Source organism: Gavia stellata, unplaced genomic scaffold (genome assembly GCF_030936135.1).
Source record: "Gavia stellata isolate bGavSte3 unplaced genomic scaffold, bGavSte3.hap2 HAP2_SCAFFOLD_124, whole genome shotgun sequence".
NCBI classification, from domain to species: Eukaryota; Metazoa; Chordata; class Aves; order Gaviiformes; family Gaviidae; genus Gavia; species Gavia stellata.
In genome coordinates this window covers 6,553-19,318 of record NW_026777096.1, presented here as the reverse complement: position 1 = coordinate 19,318, position 12,766 = coordinate 6,553, and the positions used below count along the sequence as shown (strand labels likewise).

The following is a 12,766-nucleotide window of genomic DNA, read 5'->3' as shown; positions in this document are numbered from 1 at the left end:
GAAGTACGGCGCCGGCCGGGCCCTGGCGCAGCTGCCGGCGGCGCTGGAGGCCTGGGAGGCGGCAGCTGACGGCATCCTGCGGCGGGAGCTGCTGCTGGCGCGGCTGGAGCGGCTGGAGGAGCACGGCTCCGACCCCGCACGCTTATTCCGCGGGGGCCCGGCGTCGGCGATGGCACGTGCCAGCGAGACGCGGGCACGCGGCCGCCTGCGCACCGCGCTGGCCCGGTGCGAGGCGCGGCTGTCGGCCGCCCTGCAGCGCCTGCAGGACGGCTTTGGGGACACGGTGACCTTCCGGGGACGCCCCTACGCCGAGAAGATGCGCCGGGACACGGTGGAGATGCTTTACCGGCTGCAGCAGCGCCGCCGCGCCGGGGCTCTCCAGGCCGCCCTGGGGGGGCAGCCGCGGTGTCACCCCCCCGGCCTGGCGGGTGCCGAAACGCCGGGGCGTCAGTAGAGCGCGGGAGCGCGGCGTTGCGGGGTGCCCCCCTCCCGCCGGGGGGGCCCGGCACCCCCAGCCCCGCCCGGGCACCGCTGCTGAAAAAATACGTTTATTCACCCCGAAACGAGCGCGGACAAAGTGTGTGTGGGGGGTCAGCGCCGAAACGGGGAGCGCCGGGGGGCGCGGCAGCCCCACGGGGGGGGACAGGACCCCCCCTTTGTCCTTGTAGGGGATGGGGACCCCCCCTCGCGGGGGCTGCCCCCCCACTCCTGCGTCCCCCGACTCCGGTGGCTGATGCAAAGTTGGGGTGAGGGTCAGGTGTGCCCCTGTGTACCCCCCAAGAGAGGGACAGGGACCCCCAAGAGGGACAGGGACTCCCCAAGTGGGACAGGGACCCCCCCAAGAGAGACAGGGACCCCCAAGAGGGACAGAGCCCCCCCCCCCCAAGAGGGACAGGGACCCCCCAGAGGGACAGAGCCCCCCCCAGAGGGACTGGGACCCCCCAAGAGGGACAGGGGACACCACCCCCAAGAGGGACAGGGACCCCCAGGAGAGACAGGACCCCCCCAAGAGGGACACAGCCCCCCCCCAAGAGGGACAGAGCCCCCCCAAGAGGGACAGGGACCCCCAGGAGAGACAGGGACCCCCCCAAGAGGGACACAGCCCCCCCCAAGAGGGACAGAGCCCCCCCCAGAGGGACAGGGACCCCCCCCCAGAGGGACTGGAACCCCCAAGAGGGACAGGGACCCCCAAGAGGGACAGGGACCCCCCCAAGAGGGACAGGGACCCCCAAGAGGGACAGGGACCCCCCCCAAGAAAAACACAGCCCCCCCCCCAAGAGGGACAGAGCCCCCCCAAGAGGGACAGGGACCCCCCCCAGGGCCGGAGCCCCCCAAATGGGGGGTCTCAGCCGAGGCCGTCCTTGACCTGCTGGACGATGCGGGCCCGCCACGGCCCGGGCCTCGCTGGAGATCTGCCCGGGGGGGGCGGGCAGCGGCAGGTCAGGCTCGATTTCGGGGGGGGGGAGCCCCTCGGGCAGCTCCAGCGGCATGCGCCGGCGCAGGGCGATGTTGTGGAGGATGCAACAGGCCAAAAAAATCTGGCAAACTTTTTGGGGGGCGTACTGCAGACAACCCCCTGCCCTTGTCCAGGCAGCGGAAGCGCAGCTTGAGGAGGGCGAGGGTCCGGCGCAGGGCGGCCAGGGCCTGGTGGTGCAGCGCGTTGTACCGCTCCTCCGCCGGGCCGCGGGGCGCCGCGATGGGCGTCATCAGCCACGGCTTCAGCGGGTAGCTGCGGGTCCCCTGGGGGGGACACGGGGGGCGGTCAGAGGGGGGGGGGAACCCCCCACACCCCCCCGGGGGAGAGCGGGACGGGGCGAGGGGGGCTGCGGGGGCTGCGGGGGCTGCGGCACGTGTGGGGACGCGGGGGCGGGTGCGTGTTGTCGTCGTCGTCCCCGGTGCTGGGGGGGGGGTTGGGGGTCCCCCAGACCCACAGGGCCCCCCCAGGACCCACAGGTCATCCCCCAGACCCACAGGGCCCCCCCAGGACCCACGGGTCTCCCTGAGAGCCCCAGGTTGTCCCCAGACCCCCAGGGCTCCCCCAGGACCCACAGGGCTCCTGCAGACCCCCAGGGATCCCCCAGACCCATGGGTCTCCCCGAGACCCCCAGGTCACCCCAGACCCCCAAGTCACCCTCAGACCCACAGGTCATCCCCAAGACCCCCAGGTCACCCCTAGAACCCCAGGGATCCCCAGACCCCAAGTTACCCCCAGACCCACAGGTCATCCCCAAGACCCCCAGGTCACCCCTAGAACCCCAGGGCTCCCCAGACCCACAGGTCATCCCCCAGACCCACAGGGCCCCCCCAGGACCCACAGGGCTCCTGCAGACCCCCAGGGATCCCCCAGACCCATGGGTCTCCCCGAGACCCCCAGGTCACCCCCAGACCCACAGGTCATCCCCAAGACCCCCAGGTCACCCCTAGAACCCCAGGGCTCCCCCAGACCCACAGGTCATCCCCCAGACCCACAGGTCATCCCAGACCCCCAGGTCACCCCTAGAAGCCCAGGGCTCCCCCAGACCCCCAAGTTACCCCCAGACCTACAGGTCACCCCCAGACCCACAGGGCTCCTGCGGACCCCCAGGGCTCCCTCAGACCCATGGTCTCTCCAAGACACCCAGTCACCCCAGGTCACCCCCGACCAAGGTCATCCACAAGACCCCCAGGTCACCCCCTAGAACCCCAGGGATCCCCCAGACCCCCAAGTTACCCCCAGACCCACAGGTCTCCCCAAGACCCCAAGGTCATCCCCAGACCCCCAGGTCACCCCTAGAACCCCAGGGATCCCCCAGACCCCCAAGTTACCCCCAGACCCACAGGTCTCCCCAAGACCCCAAGGTCATCCCCAGACCCCCAGGTCACCCCTAGAAGCCCAGGGCTCCCCCAGACCCCCAAGTTACCCCCAGAGACCCACAGGTCTCCCCAAGACCCCAAGGTCATCCCCAGACCCCCAGGGCTCCCCCAGACCCCCAAGTTACCCCCAGAACCCCAGGGCTCCCCCAGACCCCCAAGTTACCCCCAGACCCACAGGGCTCCCCCAGACCCCCAGGCCTCTCCCCGCACTGCTCACACCGTCGCCGCCGCCGCTCTGGGGCCGCGGCACCCGCCCCTGGGACCCCCCCACCCCATAGCGCCGCCCCCCGCCTCACCCAGCAGCCAGGCGCCGTCGGGCCGAGCCCCCTCCAGCAGCCGGGCCACGGCGGAATTCTCCAGGACGGCGGCGTTGGGGCAGGAACCGGGGAATTTGGCCACCACGTTGGTGATGGTGCCGGCGGCGTCGCAGACCACCTGCATGTTCATGGAGTGGTAGTTGCCGGCGTTGCGGTAAGCCGGCTCGTTCTCGGAGGGAGCCCGCAGCGCCACGTGCATGCTGCCCACCAGCCCCAGCACCCCGGGGAAGGCGCCGGCGGCCGTCCCGGCGTGAGCGGGCGGCGGGAAGGCGATGTACCGCGCCGCCCGCCGCTGCAGCGCCTCCAGGAACTGCGCCAGGCAGTTGGACATGGCCGACTGGCTGATGCCGGTGGTGTCGCGCGTGGCCGTCTGGAAGGAGCCGGAGGCCAGGAAGGTGAGGGCGGAGGTGACCTTGACGGCCACCGGCAGGGCGTGGCTGCGGCCCGTCAGGCTCTCCAGGTCGGCGCCCAGCTCGCGGCACAGCCCGGCGATGGCGGCCTTGTCCAGCCGGTACCGCCGCAGCACCTGCTCCTCGCTCAGGTCCAGGAAGGAGCAGCGCGCCCGGTACACCCGGTGCTCGGGGTAGAACCGCCGCCGCCGGCCCCGCTTGCGACGGGGGGACGGGCCCCCCCCGGCCGCCGCCGCCGCCGCCGCCGCCGCCGCCTCCCCGCTGCGCTCCCGCACCCGCCGCAGCAGCAGCACCGAGTCCGACATGGCCCGGGGGCGGGGCTAAGGCGGGAGGGGCGGGGCCAAAACGGGAGGGGCGGGGCTAAGGCGGGAGGGGCGGGGCTAAGGCGGGAGGGGCGGGGCTAAGGCGGGAGGGGCGGGCCCGCGGACAGAATGGTGCTGTGCCAGGAGGGGTGGGGCTGCACAAAAAGGGGCGTGGCCCTGAGGGAGAGGGGCGGGGCCTTAATGGCAAGGGGCGGGGCTCACGGGGAGATGGGCGGGGCTCTATGAGCAGGGCTCTAGGGAGAAGGGCGGGGCCCTAGGGGAGAGGGGCGGGGCTCTATGGAGGGGCGGGGCCCTAGCGGATGGGGTGGGGTTACGCTGAGGGGCGGGGCCCTATGGAAGAGGGGCGGGGCCCTAGGGGATGAGGTGGGGTTATGCCGAGGGGCGGGGCTCTCTGGGGAAGGGCGGGGCCCTAGGAGAGAGGGGCGGAGCTATATGGAGGGGCGGGGCCCTAGGGGATGAGGCGGGGTTATGCTGAGGGGCGGGGCTCTCTGGGGAAGGGCGGGGCCTACGGGAGAGGGGCGGGGCCCTAGGGGATGAGGCGGGGTTCTGCTGAGGGGGCGGGGCTCTAGGGAGAGGGGCGGGGCTGCGGAGCGCGAAGGGGCGTGGCCAGACCCCGGTGGAGGTTGCGGGGGGGGGGCGCTTCCCGCTGGCGGCGAGGCCCCGGTAAGGGCGGGGGGTCCCGGTGAGGCCTGTGGGTCCCGTGCCGGTGAGGGCGGCCTGCCCGCTCTGTCCCGGCCCCGGTCCCGGCCTCCCCCCCCGCCCCGCCCGACCCCTCTCCGCCGTTCCCACCGCTCCGACCCCGCCGGGCTCCGCGGCGCCGCCAGGCCGCGCCACTCCCCCTGCCCCGATTGGCCGCCGGCGGCGTCACGTGCCCGGAAGCTCCCGCCTCCCCGCTCCGGCACCGCCCTCTCACCTCCGGCGCGCCGCGACACGCGATTGGCCGACGGGCGGGCGGGCGCGCTCCGACGCTGACGTCGTCCGGCGCGGGTCTGGGCGTTGCCCCGCTGCGGCTCCACCAATCGTGTCGCGCCGTCCCGCCGACCTCCGCCAATCGCGGGGCGCGGTGGGCGGGGCGCCGCGGGAAGGGGGCGCCGCGGGGTGGAGCCGAAGGCGCCGCCATTTTGTCGCCGTCACCGTCCCGGCGAGAGGGAGCGCGGCGCCGCGGTGAGAACCCCCGGCCCGGCCTGGGGGGGAGCGGGACGGGGACCGGCGGGGGGACCGGGGCTCGGCGGCCTGGAGGGGCTCCGGGATGAGGCCCTGCGGCCTGGGGGGCGGATCGGGACCGGGACCGGGGGCTGGAGCCGGGGCCGGGCCTGGGCCTGGGCCCGGGGCCTGGGTAGGGGGGGACCGAACCCGGACCGGGGCCCCGCTCGGGAGCCGGGGGGTGAAGGGTCCCCTGGCTCTGGCCCCCGCTCCGGGCCCTTTGAGAGGAGCCAGGGCCCGGGGGTCTCCCCGGGAGGTGGATCCAGCCTCGGGGGGGCCCAGGCGTCCCCCCGTAGCCCCGCCGGAGACCCCCTCCTTCCGCCTTCCCGGGCCGTGGGGTGGGCTCCCACCCGGCCCAGCTACCGGAGAGTCCCCGGAGGGCGGGGGGTGCCTTCCCCCGGCCCTGCCCGCGGGGAGAGGCGCCTTCCCGGGCAGGGGAAGCGGTTCCAGGCCCGGGGGCGAGCTCCGGCCCTCGCTGTGAAGCCAGGGACGGCGGGGGGGCGGTCTCGGCTGAGCCCCCCGCTGAGACACCGCTTCCCCCACCCTGGCGCAGGCTGGGCGAGATGGTGAAGCTGTTCATCGGGAACCTGCCGCGGGAGGCGACGGAGCAGGAGATCCGCTCCCTCTTCGAGCAGTACGGGAAGGTGCTGGAGTGCGACATCATCAAGAACTACGGCTTCGTCCACATCGAGGACAAGACGGCGGCCGAGGACGCCATCCGCAACCTGCACCACCACAAGCTGCACGGCGTCTGCATCAACGTGGAGGCCAGCAAGAACAAGAGCAAGGCCTCCACCAAACTGCACGTCGGCAACATCAGCCCCGCCTGCACCAACCTGGAGCTGCGGGCCAAGTTCGAGGAGTACGGCCCCGTCATCGAGTGCGACATCGTCAAGGATTACGCCTTCGTTCACATGGAGCGGGGCGGAGGACGCGGTGGAGGCCATCCGCGGGCTGGACAACACCGAGTTCCAAGGTGACGCGCCGGGCCGCGGCCCTGGGCTGGGATAGGTAGCGCCGGCTGGGCCCGGAGGAAGCAGGTCAGGTAGGAGAGGAGGGCGCGGGGCCGTCCCGGCGCGCGGGGGGAGCTCCTGCTCCGGCGCCGCTACGGGAGGGTTTTCCGCCGGCGCGGGGCCGGATCCGCGCTGCCGTCACTCGCCGGGGGCTTCGCCTGGCGCCAGACCTCGTGCGCGGCAGCCGGTGCCGCGAGGGGCAACGGGTGCAGCCGCAACCGCCGCCACGTTCTGCGGGGCCGGGGGCGTTCGGCGCCTTTTTTTCTTCTTGGCGCTCTGGGCTTCAGCTCTGGGGGGGGGTGAGCGGTCCGCCACGCGGCTTCGGAGAGAGCTGCGTCCCGCTGCCGGCGCCCACCGCGCTCCCGGCAGCGCCGTGCCGCTTCCCGTGTCGCTTGGCCGGTGGGCAGAGACGTCCCGGGGTCGGTGTCAGTGCGGTGGCTTTGTCTCGGGGCAGAGAGTGGCTCCGTAGCGCCATTTTTTGTAGGATAGGAAAAGGGCGAGAGTTCTCCCAAAACGGGCAGGTTTGGCGCGAGCTCCGCCCCCGGGGCCTCGCCCCGGGGCTCGTGGCGCAGCCGGGACCCGTGGGGTGTCCCTGCTCCGGTCTGTGCCGCCGGCAGGCTGGGAAGTGGGGGGAAAAAAGCGTGATAAAGGGAAAACCGGAGCCGGGGAGCCTCAGCCGGACCCCGATGCCGGGCTGGCAGTGGCCAGCGGTGCTGTGCCGGTGCCCGAGTGCCGCTCCCCGTGTCCGGGTGGTGCCGGGGCGGCTCTTCTGCCGCCGCCCCGGCTCGCGGTGCTGCCCCAAACCGCGGCGAAACCCCCGCTCGCGTGGGGTCGCCGGCGGAGGCGGTTCGGTTCCCTCCCTGCCCGCAGAGGTGCCGGCTGGCGGCTCGTCGGGGAGCCCGGGGAGAGGTGCCGGCCGGCGCCGGCCGCCCTCCCCGCCGCCGCGGTTAACCACAGCCTCTCCCCTCTCGCGTCTCTCTCCTCAAGGCAAGCGGATGCGCGTGCAGTTGTCCACCAGCCGGCTCCGGACGGCGCCCGGGATGGGAGACAAGAGCGGCTGCTACCGCTGCGGGAAGGAAGGGCACTGGTCTAAGGAGTGCCCGGTAGATCGCCCGGGGCAAGTGGCGGACTTTGCCGAGGCCTATAACGAGCAGTACGGAGCCGTGCGCACTCCCTACACCGCGGGCTATGGGGAGACGGTGTATTACGATGAGGCGTACGGCGGGATGGCCGACTACTACAAGCGCTACCGCGTCCGCTCCTACGCCACGGCCTCTGCGTACGACGCCTACGCGGAGCAGACCATGGCCCAGTACTCCCAGTACGCCCAGTACTCCCAGGTCCAGTCCTCGGCCATGGCCGCCACCACAGCCATGGCCAGCCGCATCCCCACCACCCTAGACGCGTACGATAGAGCTCTGCTGCCGACCCCGGGCGCGGCGGCCGCCGTCGCCGCCGCCGCCACCGCCGCCGCGGCGGCCGCCTCCTCCACCTATTACACCCGGGATAGAAGCCCCCTGCGCCGCACGGCCGCCGCGGCCACCACCGTCGGAGAGGCGTACACGTACGAGCGTGGGCAGCTGTCGCCGGTCTCCTCGGTGGCCCGGGCCTCCCTCTACGACATGCAGCGGTTCGAGCGGGACCCCTACGGGGAGCGGGCGCGGTACTCTGCCTTTTGAGCCGGAGGTGAGCGCCGACGCCGGGGCCGCGCCGGCCGGGCGAGCCCCGGCGCTGCCGAGGGTGGAGCTCGGCTCCCGCGGGGCGAGCGGCGTTCGCGGGGGACGCTCGGCCGACGCCGGGCACCGCCGTCGGTCCCGTCCGGCGACGCCGGTGCCGGCGGGTAACGGGCCTTCCCCCGGCAGGAGGCGACGCCGCGGCGGAGCACCGCCGACCAACCGGGGACTCGCCGCCGCCCCGGAGGGCCCCCCCGGACGCCGCCGCGTCAGGTCAGACGTGTCCCGGGCCGCCGCCGCCGTCACCGCCGCCGCCGCGCTCCCTCCCCCGTCACCGGGGCCGCGGGAGGAGGGGGTGGGGCTGCCTCGGCCCCCCCCCCCGCCCCACACACGCCCCACCCCTCACCAGAGCGGGCGCCGTCGCCACCGTCACCTCCGCGTCCCCGTCTGTCCCGCCGTCCGTCCGTCCGTCCGTCCCCGGGCCGGCGCCCGCCCCCCCTCTCACCTCTCTGCTCTCTTCCAGGTCCGGCGGCCTCGGACGGAGCCCGCGCCCCCCCCCAGCCGCCTGCGCCCCCCCTTTTTGTACGGAGCTTCCCCCGACTCGCCCCCACGCCCCCCCGGGGCCTCCCTGCCCCCCTCCCCCGAGGGTGGGACCCCCCCGCCCCCCCTCTCCCCCCGGGGTGCCCCCCCCTTCACCCCCCCGATTTTCCAGCAAAATAAAGGTTTTCACCGACTCTCTGCCTCCCTGTGTCCTCTTTTGGGGGTGGGGGGTGTCACACCCCCCCCGTCCCTGGTAAGGCGGGGGAGGGCGGGGGGGGAACCCCCGTTCTGGGGGCGCGGGCGGGGGGGAACCCCCGTTCTGGGGGCGCGGGGGGAACCCCCGTTCTGGGGGCGCGGGGGGGACCCGGCCCCATTTCGAGGACGGACCGCCGGACCCTTTTTGGCGCCCCCCGGACCCTTTTTACCGCCGTTGGCCGTTTGTTTCCGCCCGGGAGATTGTTTCCATCCGGGTCCCTCCCCCGTGACGTCAGTTCCGGCGCGGCGCCGTCTCCGCAGCGACCATGGCCCTGAACGCGGGTGCGGGGCGCGGCGGGGACACCCCCACCCCCACCCCCCCCGGGGCCCCCCCCTGGACCCCCCCACCCCCGGGACACCCCCCCACCCCCCCGGCCCCCCCCCCCCCCCACCGTCCCGGGCCCCCCCCGCCCTTCCCGGGCCCCCCGGGGCCGCGACCCCGGTGCACTCGGGCCTCCCTGCCCCCCCCACTTCCGCGTTCCGGGACCCCCCCCACCGGTTCCCCCCCCCCCTCCCGCCCCCGGTGACGGTCCCCGGCCCCGCCGTGTCCCGTTCGCTCCTCCCCCGCCGGTAACCGGGCCCCCCCCCGCCGGTAACCGGGACCCCCCCCCCGCCGGTAACCGGGACCCCCCCCCCGCCGGTAACCGGGACCCCCCCCCCCGCCGGTAACCGGGCCCCCCCCCCGCCGTGTCCCGCAGGCGCGGAGCCGTCCCCGGAGGCGGCGGAGGTGGAGGCGCGGCGGGGGCGGCAGGAGCGGGTCAGCCGGGCCATGGGGCAGCTGCTGCTGCGGGGGTACCGCATGCTGGGGCGGTGCTGCCCCCACTGCGGGGTGCGCTACGGGGGGGCCCGGGGGGGGGCCGGGAACGGGGGGGGGCGGGGGGCGCTTGGGAACGGCGGGGGGGGAGGTTTGGGGGCGGGGGGGTGTGGGGCTGGGGGCCGTGGGGCTAAGAACGGGCGGGGGGGTGGGAATGGGGCGGGGATGTGGGCTGCGCATGGGGTGGGGGGCGCGGGGCTGCGTGTGGGGGTGCAGTGGGGAACGGGGGGGGGGGGGGCGCAGGGCTGGGAATGGGGCAGGGCCCCGGAGATGTGGGGCAGGGCCCCGGAGATGGGGGGCAGGGACCCAGCGGTGCGGGGCAGGGCCCCGGAGATGTGGGGCAGGGACCCAGCGGTGCGGGGCAGGGACCCAGCGGTGCGGGGCAGGGCCCCGGAGATGTGGGGCAGGGCCCCGGAGATGTGGGGCAGGGACCCAGCGGTGCGGGGCAGGGACCCAGCGGTGTGGGGCAGGGACCCAGAGATGTGGGGCGGGGGGATCGGGGCCGGGGGCCGCGCTGACCCCCCCGCGCCCCCCCAGACCATCCTGCTGCAGGACAAGCAGCAGCAGCTCCTCTGCGTGGCGTGCCAGGGGCTGGACGGCGACGGCGGGGGGGGGCCCGGTGGGCACGGGGATGGGGGGGGCTGGGGGGCTGGGGGGGCTGGGGATGGGGGGCTGGGATGGGGGTTGAGGATGGAGCTGGGGGGGGGCTGGAGATGGGGGGGGAGGTCTGGGAGCCGTGGGGCTGGGGAGGGGGTGTGGGGCTGGGGATGGAGATGGGGGGCTGGGGCAGGATAGGGGGCTGGGGTCGAGGTGTGGGGCTGGAGATGGGGGGCTGGGGAGGGAGATGGGGGGGCTGGGACAGGATAGGGGGCTGGGGTCGAGGTGTGGGGCTGGGGAGGGAGATGGGGGGGCTGGGGACAGGGGTGGGGGGCTGAGGTCCAGATGGGGGTCTGGGGATGGAAATAGGGGGCTGGGGAGGGGGTGTGGGGCTGGGGATGGAATGGGGTGTGGGCACGGGATGGGGGGCTGGGGTCGAGGTGTGGGGCCGGGGTGTGGGGCTGGGGCAGGATGGGGGGCCGGGGCCCTGCCCGGCTCCGTCCCCCCCTGACCCCCCGCCCTCCACCCCGCAGCCCCGGAGCCCCCCACCACCCCCCCGCCGCCCCCCCGCCAGCCGGCCGCCCCCCGCCCCGAGCACTGCGAGGGAGCCGCGACGGGGTTGCGGGGGGCCCCCCCCGGCCCCCCCAGTCCCCCCGGGCCCCCCGGGGAGGCGGCGGTGGGCGCTGCGCGGGCGGCGGTGCTGGAGAAGTTGGGGTGGGCGGCGCGGGAGCTGCCCCGCACGGCCTCGGCCGAGGGCAGCACCCAGCTCTGCGCCCTGGTGCGGGCCTGCGCCGAGGCGCTGGGGGGGCTGCAGGCCCTCGCCCCCCCCGGCACCCCCCCATAAAGGCTCTGCCCGCGGCACTCACCCCCCACTGCCTCCCGCTCCTCACTGGGGGGCCCTCGCGCCGTCCCTGGGGCTGGGGGGCGGGTTGGGGGGCTGTGGGCAGGTTTCAGGGGGCTGTGGGGCGGGTTGGGGGGCTGAGGGGTGGGTTTGGGGGGCTGAGGGGCAGGTTTGGGGGCTGGAGGATGCATTTGTGGGGGCTGTGGGGCAGGTTGGGGGGGCTGTGAGGTGGGTTTGAGGGGCTGTGGGGCAGGTTGGGGGGGCTGGGGGGTGGGGTTGGGGGGGGCTGTGGGGCAGGCTGGGGGCTGAGGGGCAGGTTTGGGGGGCTGAGGGGTGGGTTTGGGGGCTGGAGGATGCATTTGGGGGGGCTGTGGGGCAGGTTGGGGGGGCTGTGAGGTGGGTTTGAGGGGCTGGGGGGCAGGTTGGGGGGCTGGGGGGTGGGGTTGGGGGGGGCTGTGGGGCAGGCTGGGGGGCTGAGGGGCAGGTTTGGGGGGCTGAGGGGTGGGTTTGGGGGCTGGAGGATGCATTTGGGGGGGCTGTGGGGCAGGTTGGGGTGGCTGTGAGGTGGGTTTGAGGGGCTGAGGGGCAGGTTGGGGGGCTGAGGGGTGGGTATGGGGGGCTGTGGGGCAGGTTGGGGGGGCTGAGGGGTGGGTATGGGGGGGTGTGGGGCAGGTTGGGGGGCTGTGGGGTGAGTTTAGGGGGCTGGGGGGCAGGTTTCAGGGGCTGTGGGGCAGGTTGGGGGGCTGGGGGGGCAGGTTGGGGGGCTGAGGGGTGGGTATGGGGGGCTGTGGGGCAGGTTGGGGGGCTGAGGGGTGGGTATGGGGGGCTGTGGGGCAGGTTGGGGGGCTGGGGGGGCAGGTTGGGGGGCTGGGGGGGGCTGTGGGGTGAGGTTAAGGGGCCGTGGGGCAGGTTGGGGGCGCCGTGGGGCAGGTTGGGGGGGCTGTGGGGCAGGGCTGCCTGGGACAGGCTGTGCAGGTGGGGGCTGTCTCTGGCCGGGGGGGGGGGGGGGCACATATATGGCCCGGGGGGGTCTATAGGGACTGGGGGGGGGCAAATATGGGGGGGGGCAGACATATGGCCCGGGGGGACCTATATGGACTGGGGGAGGGCCTGTAGGGAAACTGGTTACATATATGGCCCGGGTGGGGGGGCGAATATATGCCCCGGGGGCGTGGCTATATGGCCCGGGCACAAGATATATGGTGGGGGGGGGCTATAAGGGAGGTGGTTACATATATGGCCCGGGGGGGGTATATGGCCCCGGGGGGGGGGTGTCTATATGGCCCCGGGGGGGGGTCTGTATGGCCCCGGGGGGGCCCTATAGGGGAAGCAGTTATGTATATGGCCCGGGGCGGTCTGTATGGCCCCGGGGGGGCCCTATATGGGAAGCGGTTACGTATATGGCCCCGGGGGGGGGTATATGGCCCCGGGGGGGGTCTGTATGGCCCCGGGGGGGGGTCTGTATGGCCCCGGGGGGGCCCTATAGGGGAAGCGGTTACGTATATGGCCCGGGGGGGGGGGGAGGCTCCTCCCGCCCGGGCCCGTTTCCTGCCCGGGCGGGGCCGGACCGCGCCCCGCGCGGGGGGGGGCGGTGTGCGCGGGGGGGGGGCGGCCCCGGGGGGGGCGGGGGGGCGGCCCCGGAGCTGTCGGCAGCGGGACCCGATCCCGGCCCGGGTGGGGCGGCCCGGGGGTGTTCCGTGGGGTGTTCCGGGGGTGTCCCGGGGGGGTGTCCCGGGGGGTGTCCCGGGCGGTGTCCCGGGGGTGTCCCGGGGGGGGGTCCGGGGGGGCCCGGGGGGGCCATGGGGCCGGTGTGGAAGCGGCTGCAGCGCGCGGGGAAGCGGGCGGCCAAGGTGCGCTTCGTGGCGGCGCTGGAGGAGCTGCTGGTGGAGGGCGGCGGGAGCTGGTGAGTGGGGCCCCCCCGGGACCC

At 74.9% G+C, this 12,766-nt stretch overlaps 3 protein-coding genes across 3 annotated transcripts; 2 read left to right on the top strand and 1 right to left on the bottom strand.

Annotated features, from left to right (window-relative positions):
- Positions 1 to 1,345: 1,345 nt before the first annotated feature.
- On the bottom strand, positions 1,346 to 3,885 carry LOC132321637 (putative nuclease HARBI1). Its single transcript, XM_059835107.1, has 4 exons — positions 3,856 to 3,885; positions 3,145 to 3,747; positions 1,574 to 1,740; positions 1,346 to 1,412 (listed from the first exon to the last, which is right to left on the bottom strand). The coding sequence occupies exons 1-4, from the start codon at positions 3,883 to 3,885 to the stop codon at positions 1,346 to 1,348; spliced, it is 867 nt and encodes a 288-aa protein (XP_059691090.1).
- Positions 3,886 to 5,056: 1,171 nt separating this feature from the next.
- On the top strand, positions 5,057 to 8,009 carry LOC132321635 (RNA-binding protein 4B-like). Its single transcript, XM_059835102.1, is given in 5 exon segments — positions 5,057 to 5,067; positions 5,660 to 6,029; positions 6,031 to 6,082; positions 7,107 to 7,805; positions 7,982 to 8,009. Coding segments are annotated over 3 exon segments (1,104 nt in total). The 5' UTR covers positions 5,057 to 5,067; positions 5,660 to 5,669; the 3' UTR covers positions 7,799 to 7,805; positions 7,982 to 8,009.
- Positions 8,010 to 9,341: 1,332 nt separating this feature from the next.
- On the top strand, positions 9,342 to 10,842 carry ZNRD2 (zinc ribbon domain containing 2). The gene is made up of 3 exons (XM_059835106.1): positions 9,342 to 9,416; positions 9,939 to 10,020; positions 10,532 to 10,842. Exons 1-3 carry the CDS (start codon positions 9,357 to 9,359, stop codon positions 10,840 to 10,842), a joined length of 453 nt encoding a protein of 150 aa, XP_059691089.1. The 5' UTR covers positions 9,342 to 9,356.
- The last annotated feature ends 1,924 nt before the right edge of the window (positions 10,843 to 12,766 follow it).